The sequence below is a fragment of the Oryzias latipes genome, chromosome 23 (assembly GCF_002234675.1).
Source record: "Oryzias latipes chromosome 23, ASM223467v1".
Classification (NCBI taxonomy): Eukaryota; Metazoa; Chordata; class Actinopteri; order Beloniformes; family Adrianichthyidae; genus Oryzias; species Oryzias latipes.
Genome location: NC_019881.2, coordinates 15,229,012 through 15,255,724, shown reverse-complemented (window position 1 = coordinate 15,255,724; position 26,713 = coordinate 15,229,012). Strand labels below are relative to the sequence as shown.

The window sequence follows — 26,713 nt, the reverse complement described above, 5'->3', positions numbered from 1 at the left end:
AAAATTTAGCTGGTAGAGTGGAAAAGATTTGCCAGCAATCAGACATTTTCTATGAGAATCAAAGGAAACATTGCCTGCTTCTGTTTAACTGGATATTTGCTTCTGCGAGGTTTTACTCTACTTGGAGGGAGTGTCTTCCCCTATGGAGGTAAGTCACAATTTAACAGAAAAACAATCCAGTAAATTAGAAGCAAGGAACTCCAACAAGTTTCATAACTCTGGCAAGTGTTGTCTGCCTCCGCTTACTCCTGGGTTTGAAGATCTAAGATTACAACTGGCTCAGTATCCAATAAAATTTAACGTATCTACTGTGGGAGCAGCAGGAAGTTAATTTCACTCATTTCACCCGATATGCGACCCTGGAAGATGTAGTAGGCAAAATGAAGAAGGTGAATGGGAGTGGGGGAGTTGTGAAAGAAAAAAAAAAAGAACGCCAGATAATGAGATTAAGGAGGAAATTACAAGGACCAAGAGGCTTATGCACAAGGTAGTGGGAAATAGAGAGATTGTAAAACAAGGGTAGTGGGGATGATGCGAAAGAAGCAAGTAGAGAGGGAAATACAAGAGGATTGAGAGATGAATGAACAAGCAAGGGGGGAGAAAAATTGTAAATGGAGAGCGGAATGAATGAGGGGCCTTCATACCAATACAAGCACTCTAGAAATGTTAAGTGACCCAAGTCAAAATCTAATTTCCAGTAATGAGTATTCAAATCGAGCGATTACATGGTGTTACGTTACAGAGCAAGAAGGAAGTGGAGCCCCTGGTGACTTCATGATGGCAGTGGTCATTTTCTGGGGACTGTCTTGGGAACATTTACACTGAACCACAAACAGGGAAGATCTTACAATGTAACTAGACAGTTTTTTGTGTTCACTATATGTCCACATATATGAACTTAACTGGCATCCCATTCATAGTGTACAAGATGCTGAACCCCACATTGCTCCTGGTGGTTACAGGTTGGCGTCAATGTTCATCAGTGTGTGAATGTGTGTGTACATGGGTGAATGAAACTGTGTCTGTAAAGCACTTTGTAAAGCGTTATATAAGTATACGCCATTTAACATTTACCATAGTCTTTGGAGTCTAAAATCATGGCACTCCCCCCATTGCAGCTATAACAGCTTCAACCCTTCATAGATGACTTTCCACAAAGTTTATGGCTGTGTTTTTTGGAATATTTGGACCATTCTGGCAGAAGTGCATTTGTGAGTTCAGACACTGATGTCAGACAGAAGGTCTGATTTTCATTCCTCACTTTACTTTTCCCCCATCAGGTTGAGGTCTCAACTCCATCCTGGCCAGTCAAGTTCTTTCACACCAAAATCACTCTTTTGGTTCAGCGCACTGTCTTGTGGGGTCCAGATGACCCCACACCCAATGTTAAAGTGCCTTGAATAGCACAAGGGTTAATGGATCTTGCATGGTGCACTAATCCGAAATGCACCTTCTCCAAACAGTTTCCTTAGAATTATCCAAAATTCACTGATTTATTCAACCCAAAAGAGCTCTTTATCCTGCGACTCAGGTCCCAAATCCAGCTTCTATGGAGCAACATCCCACCACAATCCCCTTCCACCAAACGTCACACTTGGTACAATACAGCCAGCCAACTACTGTTCTGGAAACTGCAAAACCAAGATACATTCATAGGATTTCTAGATAAAGAATTGAGATTTGACACTCCAGAAAGCATGCCTTCTAGAGTCTATTAATAGCATGATTTACTGCATCCACCTAGCTGTAGCTGCTTGGTAGGCCAGCACAATATATCACAAATTTATCGTTATCACGATATCAAGCTGTGCAATACCCATATTGCAAAAGACGGTTAAAATTCCAATTAATGATTACCTTAAATGTGCTAAAATTTTCTTGAAGTATTTAACTAATTGAATAAATCCATTTATGCTTTTGACCAATCAGATGGACGCCTTCACGTTGTTAACCAATCGGATAGAGCCCTTTTAAGTTAGATGTTTGCCTCCTATGTAGATGAGGGTTAAGTCTTACTTAAATTATGCTGTTGCAGTGAAATGGAAATTATGTTTTTGGCTGTTTTGCTATTTGTTCATGTATTGCAAGTTACCTCGTCATCGCAATATTGATAGCTAATTTCACATATTGCAAGTTTTCCTCATATCGTGCAGCCCTAATGTTTGGTTAATGAGAACCCTTGTCATGAAGCTCCCTACGCATTGTTCCTTAGCAAACCTAAGGCCACATGACTTTTGGAGACCAATAGTACTCGAGTGCAAAAAGATGCAGATCTCTGTGCCCTCTTGGTCTCAGCATCCTATGACACCACTTGTTTGGTCTACAGGGTCTACCACTTTATGGTTGAGTCGTTTCTCCCATTTGCCTTCCTTTTGTCATTACACTACTGACAGTTGTCTGTGGAATATTAATTTATGTATATAGTAACATTTATAGGGTCAGGATTCAATTGAATCTGCAGTTGGATCCAGTTCAATATTAATATTTGAAGGCAAATCAATCCATGGTTTTAATGACTTTAATCGCATCTTTTTTGTAAAAATCGATTTAATTTGATAAGAAAAAACATTTTCAAATGCAGCCCTAAAACAACATCAACCATTTCCTGAATTACTAAACAATCATCACACCAAAATGATGCCTTACAAGCCCTCAGGACTACACTCGATGTTGTTGCCCCCCGAAACCTAAGTTCGTTAGACAAAACCGAGTAGCACCGTGGTTTAACGCTGAAACATGTTCTCTTAAACAAGAAACCCGTACATTGGAAAGACCGGTTCAGGGTCCGGTTCAGAGCAGTCTCTGAATACCTGGAGACATAGCCTATTAAATTATAAAAAAGCTCTGCGTAGAGCTAGAACCCAGTACTATTCAACCTTAATTTCAGAGAATGGAAATGATCCAAGATTTTTTATAGCACTATTGCTAAATTAACTCGCAGTCAGAGCTCAGTAGAACCAAATATTCCTGTTTCTCTCAGCTCTGATAATTTTCTTACATTTTTCCATAGTAAAGTCTTAAATTTTAGACATAAGTTGAATCAAGTTATTCCTACTATCAGCCCAGAGCAGGCTGAAGTGGTAGAAGTGAAGGCATCCATAGAAACCTCTGTAACATTAGACTGCTTCACTGCTGTGGATCAAGCGGAAATAGCATCAATTATTATGTCCTCCAAATCCTCAACCTGTCTGTTAGACTCAATTGCCACAAGACTTTTTAAAGAAACCTTTCCCCCAATTAATGATTCCATATTATCGATGATAAATACCTCTCTGGAAACAGGTTATGTGCCACAGTCTTTTAAATATGCAGTTGTTAAACCTCTTCTGAAAAAGCCCAGTTTAGATCCTAGCAACTTGGCCAACTATAGACCAATATCAAACCTCCCTTTTATTTCTAAAATCCTACAAAGAGTTGTAGTAGTTAGGCAGCTTTACCGCCACCTACAGGACAATAGCCAGTTTGAAGACTTTCAGTCGGGGTTTAGACCTCACCACAGCACCGAAACTGCACTAGTAGAGTCTCTAATGACTTGTTATTGGCTTCAGAAAAGGGCCTACTTTCTATTCTGGTCCTGTTAGACCTCAGTGCAGCCTTTGACACTATCGACCACAGTATTTTACTCCAAAGGTTAGAGCATGACATGGGGATCAGAGGATCTGCCCTCCAGCGGTTTAAATCCTATTTATTCGATAGGTATCAGTTCGTTAATGTAAACCGACATTCCTCTCAGTGCACTCGAGTTAACTACGGAGTCCCACAGGGCTCAGTTTTAGGACCCATCCTGTTTATGCTTTATATGCTACCCCTAGAAAACATAATCAGGAAACACAGCATTAATTTTCATTGTTATGCCCATGATATGCAGTTGTATTTATCCATGAAACCTGACCAGAATGACAATATACAGAAACTGAATGCCTGCATCAGAGACATCAAGACCTGGATAACAATTAATTACCTCCTCTTTAACCCAGAAAAAAACTGAGGTCATTATACTAGGTCCAAAAACCTCAGAGATGCTCTGTCTGCTCAGATAGCCCCCAATTCCACAGTTAGAAACCATGGGGTTTTATTTGACCAGGATTTATCATTTAAGGCTCACATATCTCAGGCGTGTAGAACTGCCTTTTTTCACCTGCGGAATTTTGCTAAGATCAGAAATATACTTTCTAAGAGTGATGCTGAAAAACTCATCCATGTGTTTGTTATGTCTAGGGCTGGATTACTGTAACTCTTTGTAAGCAGCGTGTCCTAAGAGTTCTTTAAAAAGTCTCCAGCTTGTTCAGAACGCAGCAGCTAGATTGTTAGCAGGAACTAGGAGAAGATATCACATCACTCCTGTGTTAGTTTCACTCCATTGGCTCCCAGTTGATTCCAGAATCAAGTTCAAAATCCTCCTGTTAACCTATAAGGCCTTACATGGTATGGCCCCATCCTATATCAAAGACCTCATTGTCCCTTACCATCCAAATAGAACACTTCGCTTCCAAAATGCAGGACTGCTTGTGGTTCCTAGAATTAGTGAAAGTAGAGTTGGAAGTAGAGCGTTTAGCCACTAAGCCCCTGTTTTATGGAATAAGCTACCAGCTTATGTGAGAGAGGCCGACACAGTTTCTACATTCAAATTTAGATTGAAAACGTTCCTCTTTGGACAGGCTTATTATCAGACTAGTTAGTATTCTGAGATTAGTTAACTTAATGTAAATGTGTTTAAATAAAACTTAATAACTATAACAATTAGTTCTTAGCAGGCTGCTAGAAGTTGAAGCTGGGGTAACTATGGTGCACTGGGGTTCTGTCCTCTTTTCTCATCTACTACTACCCTCCTTCTCTCCTCTATTCTTGATCATTATTCATCATCTAGTTCCCTCTCTTTGGTGCAGTACTGTCCCTCTTTTCCCTCTCCCTTCCTGGGGAGTGGGAGTGCTCCTGTACCTTACCATGAACATCGTCTTGGGTTCGCCTCTACTACTGCTCCGACACCTGGCTGTGGATCCTCCCTCTGGCTCGCCTCTGCTCTGTACCTGACCGTGTACCTCGTCTTTGCTCCTGCTCCTCCACTTGGCTGTGGATCCTGCCTCCGGCTCGTCTCTGCTCTGTACCTGACCGTGTACCTCGTCTCTGCTCCTGCTCCTACACCTGGCTGTAGATCCTGTATCTGGCTCGACTCGCGCCCCTGACTGTCCCCCCAATTCCGTCTGCATGAAGCTCGTCTGCTGGACTTTAAATATGTAGTTGTAGAGTTAGATAAGGTAATTATTCTCTATGAGTTCTAGTAGTCGCCTGTCCGTCCTGGGGGAGGATCCCTCCTTCATGTGGGCACCCCTGAGGTTTCTTGGTTTTTTCCGGAATCCGTTTTTTTTTAGGAGTTTTTACTTACCGCGAAGGGGGGTCCAAGGGCAGGGATGTCCAGTTTAGTTTAGTCAGTTTGTTAGTTCCATTTATGATTTTCCTATTGAATTCTATGTCTGCATGATCCTTTTGATTTTATCTTTAACTTTTTCAATTACCTATACGAAGCCCATCAAGACGACTGTTGTTGTGAATTTGGGCTATACATATAAAATTGCATTGAATTGAACCAAAAACCTTAGTAATAATAGTATTGAATAGAAAAAAAGGGTGTTTGAGAAGATGAAGTGAGAAGCACATTGATTATTTATGACGCCCTTTCTCACCAGTTAATCAACATGGCAGTATTAACCCTATGAATCAACGAAAATATCACAGACCATCTGTCCATCTCTTTCCAACTATACACATTCCAGTGTTAAATGAAAGATAGAGGCATTTCTGTTTTTTTTATTGGATAATATTTAGAGAAATCTTTTTTTTTTAATGCAGAAATTCTCAAAAAAACACATTTTAGTTGAGGAGCATCCCAGAGAACTGAATGTTTTGGGTGCACACACTCACACAGCAGGCACACATTCACCAGGCACTTTGAAAGCAACAACTGTCACTGATTTTCCTCTGAGAGCAACCGCAGGGTCAGCTGAACAGCTGTTCATCCTCCTCAGCCAATCAAACAGGAGCAGGGATCAGGAACCAAGCATAAATAAACGGCAATTAAGAAGGAAAAAATTGATCCAAGCAACCTAAATTCCTTAGTCTTTGCATGTTTTTTTTTTTTTGGTTGCTGACAATGTAAATACCTTCTATGTGCTGCTATAGATTTTTTAAACACGTCTTTAAACAAATGGTAGGACAATATAAATCCATGTTACTATTCAATGGCAATGAAAAAAAGTACAGCACAATGCCAAGTTTTTACAGCACTCACTAACATCCATATAGACTGAGCATAAATACACTAAACCCAATAATCCCTGTTTACAGATGTATTTTCATAATTATAATATTTTGAGTCTGTAGGTTATTAACAGAAATCCGTCACGAGCTTTGTAACATTGCTATTCATGAAGCACATTTCTAAACTCATAACAGTGACTGTAATTTTTGTCTTTCCACCAGTGTTGCATGAAACTAACCTGCAGCACTGCCTGGATTTTGGCAGAGACGTCAGCCTGCTCGTAAAGTTTGATGTGGTCTTCTTGGGTTCGGCTAGGACCCTGCACAGCAATCTGCTGCATGTGGGACAGCACCACGCTGTGCGCCTGGGCAACTGCCTTAAACTTCTCAAACAGGAGCTCCAGGAGATCCAGTAGCAGCCTGCAGAGGGAGACAGAGAGCACAGAAACGGCACAGCTACAGTCAGAAACACAAACATCATTCACTTGAAAGGTGAATGAATCATTGGGGAAGAAAAAACTCTACAAAAATAGGCAAAATAAATTAATTTTTGATTAAAAACATTATTACTTGTAATACAATTAGCAATATTTAGACAACAAAGACATTAAAAGATTTTTTTCTGAAAATCATATTTTTGAGGGCAAGTGTTAGACGTTGAGAAGAAGTTGAGAAACTGCATACCCAAGATATGCTGCAATTAATTGATTAAAAATCATCCATCAATTATATTCTCAAATATAGGTATATTTTAGAGTTTAAAAACAGTTTAAACTCTATTTTCACTTTATGAATGAATTACAACTCTATCAATGCGGGGTCTTTGTGGTGCATTTTATGTTTTCATTTCACTGTGTGACTTTTTGTTGTGTGTATAAAAAAAGAGAACATGTACTTTTTATGTATAATTATTTTTTAAAGTGAGATTTTTTTTTTAAAATCCTAAAGAATAACTGTCCAAATGATGAAAAAAAGCAACTAATACTAATGACAAAAATGTCATTACAGGAAAAAAAGAAAATTAATTGATAATAGGATTTTGCAGTTCCATTTGAAGTGTGTGCATCAATATCAGCGCTTTAGTCATAAATCTGCACTTGGAGGGATTGTCAAAAACCACATGAGCTGCCCAATCAGGACTCAAAACGAACAGTCACTCTCATTAGCCTTAAATGGCTGGAGCTGAAAAGGAAAGTGCAAGCAGCACTAAACTGACCTTCCCCCTGATCTGAGTGCTCCACTCCAGCTGGAAAACTCACAGTTGCCTCATCTACACTAATGTCTCAAAGCAGACGTTGATATATCCGCTTTCAGCACAAGGACTTGGCTTTCAAAGTAAAGCAAAAAAGACAGGATACATTAGTTGAGTCACTGAGTTCTTAGCGCACATATAAAAAGTGAGTTGCCACTTAATTTTAGTGGACACATTAAAGCAAAAGCACAAATATTGAGTAATATTGTGTTTGTTTTACCCAACCTCTTAGTCCCATCATTTCATATGTTACAGGGTTTCACCTGACGGATATGAAGTCTTTCAATTTCAATCAATATAACTCATTAAAAAGACTGCTCTAAACGGGACTCGAGGCTTGAGAAGCTGAGAATTCTTTATTAGTCTTTCGGTGAACTGGAGTCTACAGAACAAAGACCTCAGGTGTTGAACCTGGCATCCAGAGAAGAGGCTCAACTGCTTTGGTTTCACCTCCCACTCCTGCAACCCCCTGATCATTTTACACAGATGTGACAACAGCATTAATCACAGCTCTCGCTGTCAACTATAGTGGGTTGCAAAAATAGCTTCTTCTCGATCATGCGCAGGATTTACCAAATATTAATTTCTTGCTGTGGTTTATTGGATTAGAAAAAGGACAATTAAAATCCCATAAAGGCCTTTGAATCAAGTTCCATGTGGATACACACCCCAGTTTTCAGTATTTAAACCACAAGAACTTTCAGTCATTTCTGCATCCTTTTATTTTTTCCAACAAAATTAATACCCAAATAGTGAACTCATTTACAAAAACGTAAAAAAAAAATCTTCAAGTACAGATAATAAAGTGGATCAGGAGGATGCAGAGATAAAACTGCCCTTCTAGGCAGACAAGCCACCCACAAACACAAGTGAAAGCAGTGTCGATCATCTATGCATCACATCCATCTGTGTATCACAGTATCATATTCTGTTTTCAGAAAAGAGAAAATAAAAGATAGTGAGCTGGGATGGAGCAGAGTCAGAATAGGAAGGCGTAAAGACAACATAGAGATGAGATGGATCTTTTTGCTAGAAGCCATTTGAGTTGGCTGACTGTCACTACATCACAGCAGCGTTGAGTAAATGTTATTAATGGACTGAGGGGAAGAACAAATCACTGTGATCTACAACACCATGAACATTCATGACAAGTGTGATTTAATATGGTGGACTTGCTAAAAAAAAACAAAAAAAAAAACACCTTAAGCGCAGAAAAATGCAAATATCAACCAGCAACAGAGGACAAAAAAGCAGATCTAAAGACACAAATATGACACGACCTCCTCACTTTCTACCGTCTTCACCTCATTTTTTGCACCCACAACAGACAGAAACCTGGAAGTGCAAACAACCTAGTCCTTCTCATTATCTCCCCGTGGAAGCCTTCCTGAGCCATATTGTCAGTTCTTTGAGACCTCACGTCTCATTTCCCCCTCAGGATCGAAGCTGACACGCCGGGCCGACGAACCGTCAGGAGAACAGTCTCTAACTAACTGACCAGCAGCAGGAAGGAGTGTGTGCGATTCATTTTACAAGGGCAAGAGCAACATCCAAATTAAATTATCATTAGCCCGCTTGTCAGTCAAAGATCATCAAATTACTGTAAATAGTGGCCCGTCGAGTGTTGAAAGAATGTTCTTGAAATAATGAGTGAGTGTGTCAGGTCATTGTGCTGCACACAGAAAAAGGACATGCAGAACAAAAACCGTTTTCAAACAGACTTGTCTGTGTTAAAGCTCTAATGATCACTCTACTGAGCAGAAAAGAGACAAAGGAGTCCACATTTGGCTTTTGAAACAAAATCTGATGCGTCTTTGGTACAATAAAACATTCTAACAGTGTCAGCTCTAAAGGGTAAAGTACCTTGATTGTTTCTTAAAAACAAAGGTAATACGTAAACTACAATAAAAGGTCTAAGAAACCTGATTAATTTGCCAGTTAAATAACCATCATAGTGAGAATTCTTTGGTTTGCCATGCAATGAAAACCAGCTACTTCAAGAGAACGGTTAACAGCTAAAACCTTGAAGTGAGAACCACTACTCTTCCAGCTGTAAAGAGTTTAAGTGTTGCCTGCTGGTCTGCAGTGCAATAAAATAGCATGCAAAATTTAAGACCATTGTTTCCTCCAAATACTACGCTGGAGCAAGTTTCCACAGCAACAAGCATCGACTTTCTAAGGCCAACACACAAAGAATTACGGTAGCAGTGTATGCATCCATAGGCCTTCAACACCAACAATTATCAATGAGACTTGCAGAGCTAAAAGGTGGACCTCTACACTGAGGTCAGACGTGGCTGGGCAGGAAGCAGAAGAAACAATGCAGATGAGGCGGGAGAGAAGATCTCTGACAGAAAAAAAGACACGTTCCTCCTAAACGGTTCAGGATCAGTGGACTGAGACGCTCAGGACTGCACTCTGTTTGTGTATGTCTGCAGCCTCTGACACCACTGCTTCTAAATGGTGGCAGCCCTATAAGGCAGGTGTGAAACGGTGTGTATGGGTGTGTTTAAGCATGACACAGCTATGTTTAAAGCAGCAGACGCTCTGTTTTCATGGTCTGGAGCAGGTGGGTTTCAGCTTCAAGCCTTTACTATGTCTCACACGTGCTTGACTGTCTGAATACGAACTCTCTGGGACTGCATTCAAAACGTACTGTTTCCTGCCTCTTCAGTTAGGTGTAAATACATCTAGAAAGACCCACCGAAAAGGAATACTCATAATGAGCTTCAGTGTTTTGGTAAGTTAGTACGCTGATAAACCAGTTCCTCAACTTTATCAACCTGGAAAATGGAATCAAACATGAGTACAGAAACAAAAAAAAGAGGAAGAGGGCAATGGGCTTTCACAATGAACAACACTGGTATTTAGCCAGCACTAACATACTGCCCTTTTCAATCTTCTATCTTCTAAATGGCAGCAATGCTTCTTTATTAAAATGTAGCTTTCATTTATCAACATGAATGCTTAAAATTTTCTCATGATGGTGATCTACCGACTTTATCTCCCTTTTTGCAATTCATGCATCATATTTTTTCGACCATAAGTCGTACTGGAGCATAAGTTGTACTTTTGGGAAAAATGTATTTAAGAAGATACAGAAACAAAAACGGACATTTAATTTTGAAAGGCAAATAATAATAAATGAATAGATAATTCACTGACAATATGTACACTTCACTACCACGTTGATCCTTTTTTAATGTTCATGAAAACATAGGAGGAATCTTTTATATTAGCATTTGAACAATAATCAAGATAAACGTATAATTAAGAAAATGCTAACATGTCAACTACTTCTTTCACTTTTGGCTTCTCCCATCAGGGGTCGCCACAGCGAAACAACCCTCCCACGAGGATGAGTCGTATGGTTAACTTGGCAATGTTTTACGCCGGATGCCCTTCCTGACGCAACCCTCTCAATCCAACCGGGCTTGGGACCGGCACAGCAGCAGAGGAGGGAATAGGAAGCAGCCCGGAATCGAATCCTGGTTTCACGGACGGAAGGCGCCGCAAACCAGCACGAGCTAAACCGGCCCCCGTAAATGCTAACAAGTCAACTTAACTCTTTAAATCACTTCAAATCACTAAATCCACTGAATTCTTCATCTTCTGAGTCGCTTTGGAACAATTTCTCCAAGATGGACGCAAAAATGAGCAGCGCCGATTCTGCGTTGCTGTCCGTCGCAAATACTGATATACAAACCCACAGCGCCCTCTAGCGGCTGTTGCTATTTGTTTTTTGGTTTTTTAAATCACAGAAGTCACGCCTAAGTATGAAATGCAAAAAAAATGCAACTTATAGCCAGAAAAATATGATAATAGTTATCATTAAACTTCTGTATGCTCATTTTCTGCTTCAGTCATTCATTTCTAATCTAATGGTTCTTCTGTCTTTCTGCTTTTACCGCACCTTGGCTGGCTCTCTTGGGCAAGGTTCTCCCCCCTCTGGTAGGCATGGTCAGCTATCTGGGTGGTGGACCTCTTCACAATCTGCTTCAGCTCCGGCTCCAGTCGCTCCATTATGGCTTTGATAGTTTCAGGGAGTTTCTTCAATTTAGCCAAAGCCTGAAGAAAAAAAAGGAATGAATCTCAGATCCACATTTAAGCGCCACCCCTTTGCTTAAACCAAGCTTTTTCTTTTAAAGGCTAATAAAGGAAAGGCAAGAGTCTAATAACACTTCAAAGTAATTTGACTTTTCATTCCTTCGTTTTTCACAGATCATCCCAACCCTTAAATATGAACTCACAATTAGAGATACGAACAAATGGTAGGGCTCTGAAGTGGAAATGGGATTTACACAGACACAAATATCGAGTATCCAAATACTTGGATATTCACGATCTGTTACAGAAAAATACAGAATGAATATTTGTGATGTCCAGGATTGCTGATTTCCTATCTTTATAAATATAGCAGAGGATAGTAGAAATACGCTGCAGGCAAATCAACTGTCGCTCTAAAACTACAGAATTATGTTTGATTTAAGGTATATAAACTAAACAAACTGTACACGCTACAGTCAGAGGAAGTAAACAAACCTTCAAAGTAAAGTGCTTTTTGTAAATGAAAACAACAAGACTGAAGTTCAGTTTTCTAAAAAGAAATTCTGAAAAAAACTGATTTTGTTTTAAATATAGCTGACAATTTGAATAAAATATTAATGAATGTAAAATTAAGAATATTACAAAAATCAATTATTTGACATTATATGATTGTCTGCTAGCATGGCGGAGAAGCCGCACCGGACCTTGTCTTCTTGTCATCTATCTATCTATTGAACTTTATTTTTTACCAAAATATCGTTAGGGATACATTGACTATCAGTAACTGCAGTCAGTCAAAGATGAAAGTAGAAATAGAAAATGATTGATGTTAAATAGGGCTGCACGATTTGAGGAAAACCTGCGATGTGCGATATTAGAGATTATTATTGCGATAACGTTATAATTTGCGGTATATAAACAGATAGCAAAATACCCAAAAACAACGTGAAGGCATCCATCCGATTGGTCAAATGCATAAAGGGATTTATTTGATTCGTTAAATGCCTCAAGCTTGCCATAATATTGTTTTAACACATTTAAGGTTTACGATTTATTGCGATTTTTGCCGTCCTTTGCGTTATTGATATTGCAGAGCTGGATTTTGCGATAATGGTAAATTTGCTGTATATTGTGCAGGCCTAATGTTAAATGATCCAAAGGAACAGTGACATTCATGTTTTGTTCACTGCTGAAGTTGACCAGGAGGATGACAGAAAACCTTTGGAGGTTGTGACATTGTTTAAAGCGATAAATACCTTTTCTTTCGTTGAAACTCTGTGTTTTAATATGTTATGTTTTACTGGATTTTAATCTTCTGTTCATGATAAAAGGTATAAATAATGGGGATAAAATACATATTTTAACTGCCATTTGAAGAGAAAAAAGACATATACATATAGCAACCATTCATAGAACATTATATAGTGCAAATCGTGGTTTGATCTTGAAAGTAAATCGAATCACCAGCCAAGTAATAATCCACAGCCCTATACATGATACAAAAATGGGCCCATCAAGGTGCTTCAGGAGGTTCAACTTGATTTACCCTTATGAGGATCCCCATGAACTCTGCACTGTTCTCCTCTGGATCCACTTCAGGAAGATCTGCTTGGTTTAGTTCCTTCGTATCCTGCTGCATCTCTCGCACTATAAGTGGACACACATACAAATCCAATGTCTTAGCAAAACTCCAATCATTTCCATATTCATCTTTTCTTTTTTTAATAACTAAACACACCAGTTTGAGTTTGAACTCCTGAGTTTGCGTAGCAACAACCAACATCTACATCTCCCCAACAACCACACCTCCACAGCCTCTGCAGCTGACTTAGGCACAGCTAAATTGAGAATGGCAGTATCGAGTGATGCTCTAATTTCCATTAGATTGAGCCTTCAAATTCCCCATCAAAGCATATTAAGAGACTTAATGTTTATGGAAAGTTAATGGACTTTGGGTGTATTTCCTCTTTTCACCCATTCCGACTGCAGTTTTTGTAATAATTATGACAATTACAATCTACAAATGAGGTGCTCTAATGCTATTATACAAAATGGCAAGCCAAGCCTCTGATGGAGGCTGGTTGCCATTTCATGACCAAGGCTGTTAACATAGCGGTAAACAGGCACTTACAGCCTGGTGGCACCTAATTATTAGAACTCTTTTTGCATATTCTGGAGAAAACTAGTTTGTTTGTTTTTTTTAATTCCATGAGAAATGATCAGTTGCTTAAAACACATTACAGGTTATTCCAACATTTGTGCACTATTGTGTGTGGTGAGGTCACAGAACACATTTGCATGCTGATGAGTGGAAATGAGTTAATGACAAGGGAGAAGCGAACAGTTGTAAGGATTTAGCTAACTGCACAGTAAAAGGTATGGACAATATGGTTGCCTGATTTCAACACAGATAAAAGTGGTGAGCTGCTAACCTCAAAAGCGAGTGGGTGGTAAAAAAAAAGTGCTTGGCTTAATATAAAAACTCTGAAACACCCAGGGAACGCCAAGTTATTGCAGGATTAACTTTTTTCATTATCTTCTTGTTTGCGCGCCTCTGTGCACTGCTTGGTAGAAATGTAATGCTGACTCTACGCCCCTACAACTGAGAGAGAATTCATACATTTTTGCACACAGTTAGATCCTGCATTATCCGCTTGGGGTAAAAGGGCTAGTTACCAGTTAGAACATAATAAATGCAATTCCCCTGCTGTGAAAAAAGAGGGGTTGGGTGGCTAATAGCACATGTAAGGAGGGATGTGATAGTCATTATATCTGCCAGGGAAATATGTGTTAGGATCACAGGTGAAGATGGTGCCATTTAGATTGCAAGATAAAAAAAACACATATTTCTGTCCCTGAGCAAAGTTGTTGTGTAGTTGCAACAAGACTTGACTAACTATGTAGGTTTGTCCATGTCAAAAAAGGTTTTAAAAAAAGCTGAATCGGCACTTCTCTATGTAAAATAGTACAGTAAAAGGACTGGTGTTTCTGTTTTTTACCATAATGACATGCAAATGGGTGTAAGTTGCAGCAATGCTAATGACTCCACATTGAAGATGAGAAAAATAAAATTAAAAAAAAAAAGTGTTGCTTTTCTCATCTCTTATGTTGTCATAATGGAAAACAGTTGTGATTAAGTTTAAAAAAACATTTTACTTGCAAAACTAAAATGTTGACAGTTTTTACTTGAAATGTCTAGCTTTATGTCACCAATTATATTAAAGTGTTCTCCTTTTTCTTCCCCCATCAGCATATCCTCCTCCTCCCATGGGTCTAATTTCCTCCAAAAACCATACCGCTGCTTGATCCAGGTGTGCTGTACTGAGATGAATCCAGAAGCTTGCGTGGAGTTGACAGACTGCTGACTTCCAACACAGGTATCGGAGATGTGTCTTTGGTAATGGATCTACAAAAAGAAAGAAATCAACTTTATGTGCTTTTGCAATTAAATGTTGTTTATTTCATCCCATGTATCTATGCTCCCGGAGCTGGAAAAACCTAAGGCAGAATTGAGTAAGCTGCAATCCTTAAGTATAAAATAAAATATATTAGTATGCAGTAACAGAAACACAAGGGTGCAACTGCATTTGCAAAATAAATAAAATTTACAGTTAAAAACACCTTACATCCCTGGTTTGTGAGCACAGCGCTGCTTTCCAATGAGCTATTTATCAAGCCTAGGGTAAAAGCAATCCAGTTCCTTTAAGTTGGGCGGTATAAACACAGCGTGCCTGCTAAGTGAGTGGGTTGTATGGAGGCTGGCGTGTTGTTAAAGGCAACCCAATACAGGAAGGCCAGGACCTGTCACTAGCTGACCCTTAGTAATAAATCATTGTGCCTGACCAACCCCCTGCCACCATAATTATTGCACCCCTTCACATAAACGCACACACACAACCGTAAAATTGCAAACAACACTTTAGCTGAATGCCTTCCAAGGAAGCACAACAGAAGCAATAGTGTGTTCACAGCAACTGGGTCGCATTATCCCTAATAGGTTATACAGCCACATCAAGAAACAAAGAAAGTCGCCTGCAGGTCACAGTCAATCTCGTAGAGGCTGCAAAATCTACTTCCACATTAAAAGCATCAATGATGTCATGCTGAAATAACAGTTGTCGTTCTGTAGGGAACTAATGATGGACACTGACGCATTTTTTTTTTTTTAAGGCAAATTATCTTGACATCTCTGTGATCTTTTTACAGCATGACTAGTATTCCTACCACTGCCATTAATTGCATGCCACCTAATTAGTTTGGAATGAACTACTTCTGTTTGTATCCAACAGTATGCAAGTGGAAAAGCTTTTCATCGGATTCCTTTGGAGTTTAACACCACACTGCATAAATACAAACAGCAAGTCGCACCAGCTGTAATTGTTTTCGACCGTAATGGTCTTGATCTCCATTCAGCATATAATTGGCAACTCTTACCTAATTGACCCAGCAACAAAGTGACTTATAATGAAGACTCGCTGATCGGATCTAAACTTTGAAAGGTTGAAAGAACATGCTTGATCTCTGTTCTCAAGGAAAGGCATTGTTCTCAAGTACCTGACCTTCATTTGGAAAACTTTTGGAGTCACATTCTTTCCAGAAGAGAGTCCGAAAACTTGCCTTTGTTCTGGATGAGACACTCAAGTAATTACAGACTAACTTGAGCAGAAACTGGTTGCCATCCTGAGGCTTCAACAACATTAAAAACCCATCAGTACAAAAGCTTAAAGACATAAGTCAACTGTGCATAACACAAAAAACGTGTTTCTAAAAATGTTTTTCTCATTTTCTACATTTGTGGATCACTTGTTTTACCAAAGCAGTAATAATACAACATTAGAAGCCGTTCCTCACCCAGAAAGGCGTGGGGCATTTTTGTCTTTGTTCTTGTGTCCGAGGCGACTTGTGGACTTGATGTAAAGATGTCGGTGCAGCTCATCAATGAGCACCAGGTGCATGTTGAGCTTCTTGTTGTGGAGTTCCAGGCGCAGGTCTCCGAGCCCTTCGACCTGCAGTAAGGGGCCCTCTAAAGACGCCACAGCCGTCACCTGCATTGGACAACATCCCATTGCAAACCGTGACCCTTTGATTGACAGGATTGTTATTCATTTCAATATTAGAGACTTCCGAGCAGGCCCAAATTAAGTCCAGCCCCACTCAGGATTCAAATGAAGGTTTTTACTATGTCTCTGAGAAGATATTTGCCCAACAAAGGCCAAAAAATCAATTACTTATTTTTAGTTTCAGCATTTGTAAACTGCATAAATGCAGTTTGACCATACAAAGTCAGGTAAATGTTATGTATCCTCTAAAGATTTCTTTTGTCTTACAAGTCTAGAACTCTATGCAATCAACTAGAATAAAAATTATTTATGGCTTCTTTCCACTCATCAAAAAATCCACTTCAATCTATTTGGCTTTATTTTTTCTCTTAGCTTTTCAAGTGTTCCTAAAAAGAAATCTACTGGTTTAATAGGCCCATCTCAGAAAAAAAAAAAAACAATACATTTGCAACATAGCATAATATTCAATGAAAGATAGATTATGTCTGTTCTGCTTTTTTTTAAGACTGTAATTTTCATCAAAAATACAAGTCAACAGAGCAGGAAAATGTGCCAGAGTTACCTGAACCAGACCAACTGCACCTTATAGTGCTGTAAATCTAAATATATTGCAACCATTGGCCATAAAAACATTACAAGCTAGAAATATAATAGTTCTACCTGAAAGGGCTAGGAGGCAATTTCAGCATAGGTCAATTATCAAGTTGAAAGTCTCACTGGGAAATTAAGTCAACCCATCAATCTGCAGCAGTCAAACTAGCCTTGCAGGTTAGAAAATCATTAGGAGTAATGACAAATGTATAAGCAATATGATTTTTTTCCTCTCTTCACACCAACAAAAGGGAGATCCTCTGTATGGTATCAGTGGACGTGATACAAAAAAATACATTAATATATCAATTCAACACCGTTTATGAGGGCTTTGTGTGTATTGATGTTTTTATGAATGGAGCAGGTGTCATGGTGATCATGTTTCACAACTTATTCACCTTTCGAGCTGCTCTACAGGGGCAGCAGCAGTTCTGCTCTGCCTGCACTTAATGTTGGGTTGGGTTGGGGTTAGGTTGGGTTAGGAGGCCACAGCTATTATGCAGAAGACTATGAGTTTACAGCAGGTATGAGTCAGGTGTGTGAGAATACCAATGACTGAATGTTCAGTGGTCATAAACTAGTTCATTTACATTTTATGTTATTATATAATTCCAAATCTGGCCTGTTCTAAAGCCTCAGTCACATGTCACAGGTCAACATAGGACTGATTCGTTTAGGTGTTGTGAATTATTAAGTTGTTGGGCCTGTTGAGGGTCATAGAGAAAAGCTGCCGCTTTAAGGCACATCTTAAAGGGAGCACAGGTGAGTCTTGCAGTTCCTTTGAGAATAGCTGAAAATGGAATTTACAATTGCTGTGTATGCAAAAAGTGCATCGCAAAGCATTTGTAAGGGTAATGCAAGATGCATGTACTTACGACATACAAGTGACGCCGTCATAGGGTGTGTTTACACCACACTACTGTGACCATAGGTGTCAAACTCCAGGCCTTGAGGGCCCGTCTCCAACATATTTTTCAACTAAACTGTCATTGAAGCTCCTCATCGGCTAAACACACCTGATCCAGGTAATAAGCAGCAAATAATAAAGTAAAGAGTGAAAAATTCATAGCATACAAATGTGTTTCATCTATTTCACCCTTATGTGTAGTTTAAGTGTTCACTACAACCCGTCTTTCACAGCTTATTCGTATATGAAAACGTGCATTAATATTTTTGCTCTATGGGCTGACTGAGCGGTCTATGACCTTGCAATTTGCATGTCCTATGGACGTTTGTCTACTTTACGCCAAAAGGTAGCCTGTATGTACCTGTAAGGACATCTGTAACTCAGTCCTAAAGTAAAAGGAAAAGTGGATTTCCTCAATGGAAAATCAAGAAAAAATATTGGATATGATAAGAGATGGGACACTTCCATATTCTTCTCCGTGTAACAAACACTCCCTTGTGATGGATCGGAGTTTGGTTACATTTCTGTGTGATGACATCTCCTGTGAGCACGTGAGTGGAGGGACATATCTCATTAGCACCGAGTTGGTTCAACTGAGAAAGAAAGGCTGGTTAGAATCATTCTAGATCAGAATCATTAATGTGGTAGAAAAACAGGGAGAACGTTAAAAAAATACAAAAATAAAATGTCACGTTCACAAAGCGGGACAAGATTAGAAGAAAAACATAAAGGGTTTTTAAACACAATTTCCACAATTCAGAAAGTTCTCAAGAAAAAGGCAGATGAAGTGAGGATAAAACTGCTAAAAAAGAACAAATTTTTTCTGCAGAAATAAAAATAATAGCAGGAAAAAACATCAAATGTTATCTAATCATTCGTCACTACACTCTTGGTCCTTTGGATTTGACAAGTAATCTAAATGGGGTCAGCTTTTTTTCTTTCACTTTGTCTCTATGTGCACTTAATCAAAACAGCAAAAGAAAAAAAGAAACACTTATTGTGTTGTTATTGTGTGTCCACAGCCAACAAAATAGCTCCAGACTGTTATTAAAACATATTTCCCTATAACATCAGTCACTTTGAAAGCATTTCAAAAATTTCTGCATTACTTTAAACATAAAGGAGAAAACCATAGGGGATTTACAATTCCTTATTTTAAACATTTGACTCAAATGTTTGCAATAATCAGTTCAACCCATCACCTTTAAAAGACACATAACATCCGCTCTCAACATTTTAGTTAATTGGGTCTGTGGGTTCTCATTTTTCCAACAAAAGCATCTGTGCCCGCCACTTCTTTTGACATTATAAAAATCTAAAAATCAGAGATTTGTCATTAAATGATAACACTTTGTGATTAAATTGGTAGTTTTTCATTAAGACAAAAGGATTTGACAATCTTCTACGCTAAAGACGGAACAGCAGGACCTGATGCCTCCCTGCATCACAGACACAACCAAGGTACCGGTAGTTGAAAACCACTAAATGCTCCCAAACACAGCTCTGATTGCAGCTCACCTCTCCCTCAGAGGATAGATGAATTGGGGAGAACAAATTTCACACAATCAGGTGTGTGACAACTTCTGGGAAATTACTTAAAAATCTGGTCAATTTCTCCCTAGATATCTTGTCTGGGTTTTTCTCTTTCCTGTTTGTCACTACAGATGAGAGGAATTCATTCAACTGACAAGAAACTGAGGGAAAAATTGGAGGTTGCAGATGACTGACCCAAAACAAAAAGGTAAATTGCAGCACAATCAACAGTGAGTGTGAGTTCACTGTATGCAAACACCTTCAATTGCACAAGACGAGTAACATGCATGGATATTTGGCATCCCAGAATATCTATGTTTAGAGAGTAAGGGAGATATGAGGGTCACGAGGGACTATAAGGACATGAAAATGCAACAGATGGTCTGAGCTAAATAACAAAGGGAAACACAAAAGGGAAGCCTAACAATGGTTGCACTCCAGACAGAAAAAAACATGTTTGGTTCATATTTATAGCATGGAACAGCTCCAAAAAGATCAGTGTGAAGTCAAAAAATGGAACAAATCCTTTCAGTAATGTAGCGTAACCCTTGTGCTATCCTAGGCACTTTAACGTTGGGAGTTGGGTCATCTAGACCCACTAGACAGTGCGCTGAACCTTTTTTCTTCAATGATTTGTGATCTTCACTGGTGTCCATGGATTACATGAAATCTTTCCACCTTTATCCGCCTTTGTCATGGTAGGAAGAACACGTCAATGTAAGGGTGGGGTCATCTAAGATAACACAAGGGTTAAAACCCAGCACAACCACAAAAAACAAAGACTGTATAAATTACAACAAAATATGTAAAAAAAAAAAAAACATTTAGTCCAAACAAAGTCATTTAATTTTAGACTTTTACTCTAGAAGGTCTAAAAGATAAAGAAAAGACTTTTTAAACAAATTTTACTGCAACAGTTCTTTATAAATTCTAAATTAGCAGAATAATATGCAGCAACATCTAAATCAATCTCAGAAAAATTGTTGTTTGAACTCTAATAAAAATATTCAAAAACATAAAATGCACATTTTTTGTGCATAGTTTGTACTGAATTTATTCAATTTCCATTCTCAAATCTATAATCAGTTTTTGATTAAATTGGATTAAAATTCTGATTTTATGTAACATTTGTATTTTAATTTTTTATATATAAAATAACTATAATAATAACTATAATAACTGAACTAAGGTGAAAGTTTTATTGCAAAAAAAAGTTTAAAATTATAATACAAAAAAATATTTTTTTTCATGAAAAAAGACGACAGATTACTTTAAAATCAATAACTGAATTTAATCAATGAAAGACTTCCATTGATTTTTTTTTTATTATAAAATACTTTGGCATCTAAAAGCTTGTTTATGTATGAGCCATTACATTGAATTGACAAATTACAGAAATGTTATATTCTGGCTTCTGATTCTTTGAAACAAACTTTTATTTTATAATTTCTCTGTCACCTGCAAATAAAGAAAGAGAGCGAAGAAGGCAAAACGTCAAGCAGAATTCAAATTTGTCATAAGCCCACATTTTTGATTGAACTCTGGCTGAATGAAGTCTGTGTTCTTTTAACCTTCACAAAAGGAATTTTAATGACTTTTTCTTGGTCCCAGCTTTTTCCTCACATAATCCTATTTTAGCGAGTGGACTATTACCAAAAGGAAAAAAAAGATGTATATGACTGAAATTGGATGGAAAAGAAGAAAAATGAACAAACAGTTCCCTAAAACTTGATTTAGTTCATGGTGCCACTTCTCCGACCACCTGCAGAACACATTGAAAAACACACTATAGAAGCACAGGTACTCACACACACCTGCAATGAACTCAAATATAAGAGATGCACTACAGTCACTGCTTTTTCTCCATTAAAGCCTTTTGTCCTATTATAACTTTAACTAGTTTTTGTTTTTTTTTGAATAGAAAAAATATCTTTGTTCTCCCTTTGTATTTAATTAGTAAAACATTTAAACCCTCAACACAGACTTTTTTGGGGCAAAAACCTGGTATATAATATGTAAAATGGTTTCCACCTCCATGATTGTTCTTACCAGCATGTCTGTGGCATGAAGGTAGTGCTTGCTGGCCATATAGGTTACCAAACGCTGAGGAACCTGCTTGATGCTTTCGATTTCATCCAGGAGCTGGAGGACGTGCTTGTGTTCGATGCCTTCAATCCACAGCTTCCTCAGCTCATCTCTTTTGCAGTGGAGCAACATCTTACAGGACAGGAGATTCTCCTTGACCTGCACAACACAATGACACAAAGTCATTGAAAGCATTGTTCTGTGGAACATTCTGTTTTGTACAGAGTAGAACTCTGTTGATCTAGAGATTCTACCAAAGATAGATTACAAAGTCCTTTTGGTGGCCATTTGAAATGATAGAGACATACATGAAAAATGTAAAAAAAAAAATTCCCTGAAACTAAAGCTGGGAGATTATTTGTTATCTGGATTGTGCTGTGGACCCATATTTCCTGTCAACTTTCAACTTTTGCAACAGATCAGTCAGGTCTACTAGTCGTGTTTGAAACGTGTTTGATCGGCTGAATTTCCTCTGTTTAGGACTGATAGAACAGGGGATTGGCATCCTAACGTTCTCTGCTTCTCTGTCACATTTTGCAGTCCCAACTCAACCACTCTGATGTCAGGGCGGGGTAACAGTCCTGTGTAGAGCCTCGGCGCGTTCTACACAGGCTGAATGAACAAAGCGATTCCCACCAAGAAACATATACTTTGGGATCCAAATGACTCATTTGTCAAAGTACGTCTTAAAAATCAGGGAATCTCATTTTTGGCTATTTCTGTACACATTTCCCAGCTTAATACTGTGCTTAGTATTTAAATTTGTGATCTAAAATCTATTTTTAGTGAACTTAAAATCCTAAATTTAAAGAATATGAGACTAAAAATCAGACTAGTGTGCCAGCCAATGTTTAATACATATGTCTTTGCTAACAGTTTCAAGTTGCTTGAAAAAAATTTTAACAGCAACCTTCAAGTGCAAAGCTAAATCAATGCTGACCTAAACAGGCTTTGGAACTAAACACGGTTTAATCAACAGCTGCAAAAAAAAAAAACATAGCATAGAAGGGAAACTCATTGAAATATTTTCACATGCATGTGTTTCACAGAAATGCCTCTCTTTGTACTATGGCAGTGCTTGGAGCTAACACAAAAACAAATAAAGAACACAAACCAATCTAGTCAGGATTCAAACTTCATTCTGTGAAGAGATATCTTCAAGCAGGGCAATACTGAATGTTTGATCCCCTTTTTCATTTCATCCTAAACAGGACAGCGGTCTGCAACCTGAGGCTCCGGAGCCACATGTGGCTCTTTAATCCCTCCATCGTGCTCACAGTTTGTAAAAATAATAGGTTTGTAAGTTAAGTTTTATAATTTATTTTAAACATTTGTAAACTGAGGGGATCTTTCATGAGGAAAAAAATGATTGTCTTTTTCTTTTCTTTCTTTTTTTATTAACTATTTCTTCAAAATGCACACATCAGATAACTAAGCAAAATGATGGTAACAGGTTTGATCAGTTTTTAGAGAGGTTTATTATTAGAATAACTTTAAACCTACATTTTTATCTTATGTCCACTTGCTGTTCAGAGGCAAAGTTCTTAAAGATGATTGCAAGTAAATCTACTGCAGCAGGAGGATCTTATTTGACACTGAATATATTTTAAAAAGGAACTTGTATATGCTGCTATCAAAAGTACAGTTCAATTCCTGTATAGTGAATGTGTATACGCTACATTTAAATCAATAAACGGCATAAGAAGTCATAAATAAAGTGTATTTTCTAAATAGTAAAGTGGAACTGGACAAACGTTTCCTTTAGTGTTAAAGGTTGCTGATCTAGGATCTCACTCCTAATAGATGTAGGCACATCCCTCTGCCTCCTACCTGTTTAATTTTGTTGCGGGAGCTGGTGATGCGCTCTGTGATGCTCTGGTAGGTTCGGATCGCAGTCGTGAGCTCAGCATAATGCTGGACAATCAGTTTATCCAAATCTCTGTCACACGTCTCAAAGGCCTCTTCCAGGCGACCTTTCTCTGTTTCTCTGTCCTGAACGTCATCGCTACTGGACAGAGTCCTGCAGCAAAGGGGAAGACAAGAGGCAAGATTCAACAAGAATAAAACATATAAATCCACAGGTAAATCAGCTAAGATAAAGAAGACAAGTGAATATCATTTAAACATAATTCTAAGGTAAAACAGCTTTTCAAAAGATTCAATTACTCAGTTTTGCGTCTTGCAAAACCAAGTCTACGTACACTAATGTTGTTGTGTTTCTATACAACTTTATAGCTCCTCCATGGTAGATTCTTGTTAAGGGTTATTTTAAAAAGCAGATCGTTTTTCAATAAAACAAAACAACTTTCGATTCGACTAGCTTTGCATGATGCTAACTAAACTGGACCTAACCGGAAAATCTCTATTTTTTCCTTATGCTTAAGAAAAAACATAGGGAACTTACTTGATATAAAATGATCTGTATTAAAGGTCATATATCCTTAATTTAGAAATAAAACCAGCGGACATTTCTAAAGATAAGTTAGCAAACAGGGAGGATGTAGTTATCCCCGCCCATGAAGGTTTAGCATCAATGCTAGCTGTCAATTTCTGCCATTGTGCAAATGCAGGCGCGCTTTAAAAGGGAATCGTACAGCTGTAAATGTTTTTAGTCCCATTTGCAAGGTGTGAGGAAAACATACCTGATGACAGAGATAAGAAGGCCTGAAGGGTCTTTGTTTTTGCTGACAGTACTCTTGTATTTCCCAGTTTCAGCTGCCATCTTTCCAGCTGCCGCACTCAAACAGGAAGTCGGGAGCGCGAGGTTTCACACGAGGCTTCTGGGAAATGTTGTTCGGAATGACTTCTGAACGGGCAAACCCGGTTCCCTTCATTTTTTTCATTTAATAAATGCCAGAATTATAATTTTTACTTTTTTGCTGCAGAATTAAGGCTAAATAACACAGGGCTTCAATGTTTAATTCAATTTAATTTAATTTGTTATGTATTATTTTATATGTAAAATGTTTTAGAAGCTCGTCTGGGCTAAGAGTTGTAAGATAAGCTCTGTAATTATATTCACATTTTCATAACAAATACAAATATAGATGTACTTTAATATATTTCATCATTGTTATTTTACATGACAAAAATAATCGCAAAAGAATTGTTATCAGCCCAATTTTTAACAGTTTTAAAACATATTTCATACCTACTTTTCTCCCTGTTATAATTAAGCAATAATCATACATTTAAGAGGGCTCATTTTAAAGATATTTTTATTTTGAGTTGTATTTTATTTTACTGAAATTGTACGTGCTGCTTCTTTTATGTTTTCTGTTTGTCTTCTTTGTCGTACAACTTTTATAGAACAGTTTCCTGGTTGTAGTGCTTTATTAAAATATACCCTTGAGCTTGATCTGATAGGCTTATTGTTTATTACATCAATATTAGTATAATAGAAGTAATATTGAGTAGTAGTAAAAGAGTATTGAAGAAATATAGTTTCTATAGTTTTTCTCTTATGTATAAGTCTTAAAAACACAAGTTTGCATCGTAATGATTCACTGTCAAAACCAAATAGTCGTGCCAAACAAATGTTCCAGACAACCTCATTTATAACATGCAATGGTTCTCTGTTCTGTATTTCTGACAGTAGAAACTGCACCAGTAAAAATAAAAGCAATCCTTTGTTTTGGAGCAAAGAAAGTCAATCTTTAGTACCCTAAGCTCTGACTGATGTGACCCTGGACCAATGAGATAACATTGTTTGTAGTTTTTGTGTCCTTCCATCTCCTTACCCACCAATATTGAAACCATTGTTCTTATTTATTTTGAAAGCAACAAATCAAACTGAAGTTATTATCACTTTACCTTTAAAATCACATTCCATTAGTGGTTATTGTGCAAGGCTTCTGTTCAGCAATGAGATTAAAACAAGATTGTTTAGTAGAAACCAAACGGATGCTCTCAGCTGACCAGTTTTTGTGTTTGTTTGTTTATTTCAGTCCAAAGAAAAATGGTTGTTAGGGGATTATTTTTTTTATCTTTTGGGGCAAGTGGTCAACTTAGATAATTACGCAGTGTCTAGCTAATAGTCATTTTAAAGATCACGACGAGGTGCAATTGCTCTTTGAAGGTTTATCATATACTGGAAATTCTTTCTTCTAAACAAAATCCATATAATTAAGGATCAAAAAATGCAAAAATGATTTACTTTTTGTTAGTCTTTCCAATGTGTTCCAGCAATTACAAAATACTTAATGTTTATTCCCCTAATGTATCTTTTTTAATTTCATTTACCAATCAATAATAGCATTTTTGCCAAATAATACAATTTGAACATCGTACCACATAAGGAAAAATTTGAATTATTGTTTCATGCCAAGAACCCACAATTAGATTAAATAAAAAAATAGCAATTTATGGTAATTCAGTTTAGTTTCCTTACTTGTTTCCATGGAAATGTGATGTTTGCATGACAAGTCTTTTGTATTAGTCACCTTGAGCTGGATTTAATACAAAAAACAGGATTTTCACTTAGTAAAGTGATAAACTTTTTGGAAAAGGTACTTAGCTCTGCACATGATATACACAAAATTAAAAGTGAGAACCTTCATGCCCATTTGTTACAATTAAGCTAGCATTGCATGTTAAACTTGAGAAAAATATTGAAAATGTCGTCAAAGTAAAAAACAAACAAAGAACCTAATAATTTAAAGTAAGAACATGAAAAAAGGTCAAAACTGATGTGAAGAGAAACACATATAAAAAGTGATTTCCTTTCTAACTACATGTAAATCTGATTCTGCATCGTACCGATGAAAATATTGCTGTTTTTTTGTGTGAAATGAAGCCCACAAGTCTTTCCATGCACCAGCTATACTGTAAAAAGCAATGTAACATTCGCTCCAAGCTAAATGTTTCAGTTCACAGAGTAAAGGCTTGAAAACTGTACCGTGAAAACATTTTCTTACTTGTGTCATTTCAAACACGAGCCTTAAGATGTGCCTTGACACCAGTGAATGAAAGCAGAAATCCTCC

The 26,713-nt window shown here is 37.7% G+C and overlaps 1 protein-coding gene across 1 annotated transcript in view; it reads right to left on the bottom strand.

Moving 5' to 3' along the window:
• The window catches only part of exoc4 (exocyst complex component 4), a 137,965-nt gene extending 113,472 nt beyond the window's left edge, over window positions 1–24,493 (bottom strand). The window contains exons 1-8 of the mRNA XM_011491137.3: window positions 24,373–24,493; window positions 23,561–23,750; window positions 21,695–21,889; window positions 16,406–16,599; window positions 14,851–14,960; window positions 13,101–13,201; window positions 11,421–11,575; window positions 6,495–6,675 (exon numbers count right to left, since the gene is read on the bottom strand). Of these exons, the coding sequence (XP_011489439.1) occupies window positions 6,495–6,675; window positions 11,421–11,575; window positions 13,101–13,201; window positions 14,851–14,960; window positions 16,406–16,599; window positions 21,695–21,889; window positions 23,561–23,750; window positions 24,373–24,452 (1,206 nt within the window). The 5' untranslated portion in view covers window positions 24,453–24,493. The remainder of the gene's footprint in view (window positions 1–6,494; window positions 6,676–11,420; window positions 11,576–13,100; window positions 13,202–14,850; window positions 14,961–16,405; window positions 16,600–21,694; window positions 21,890–23,560; window positions 23,751–24,372) is intronic.
• Between the last annotated feature and the right edge of the window lie 2,220 nt (window positions 24,494–26,713).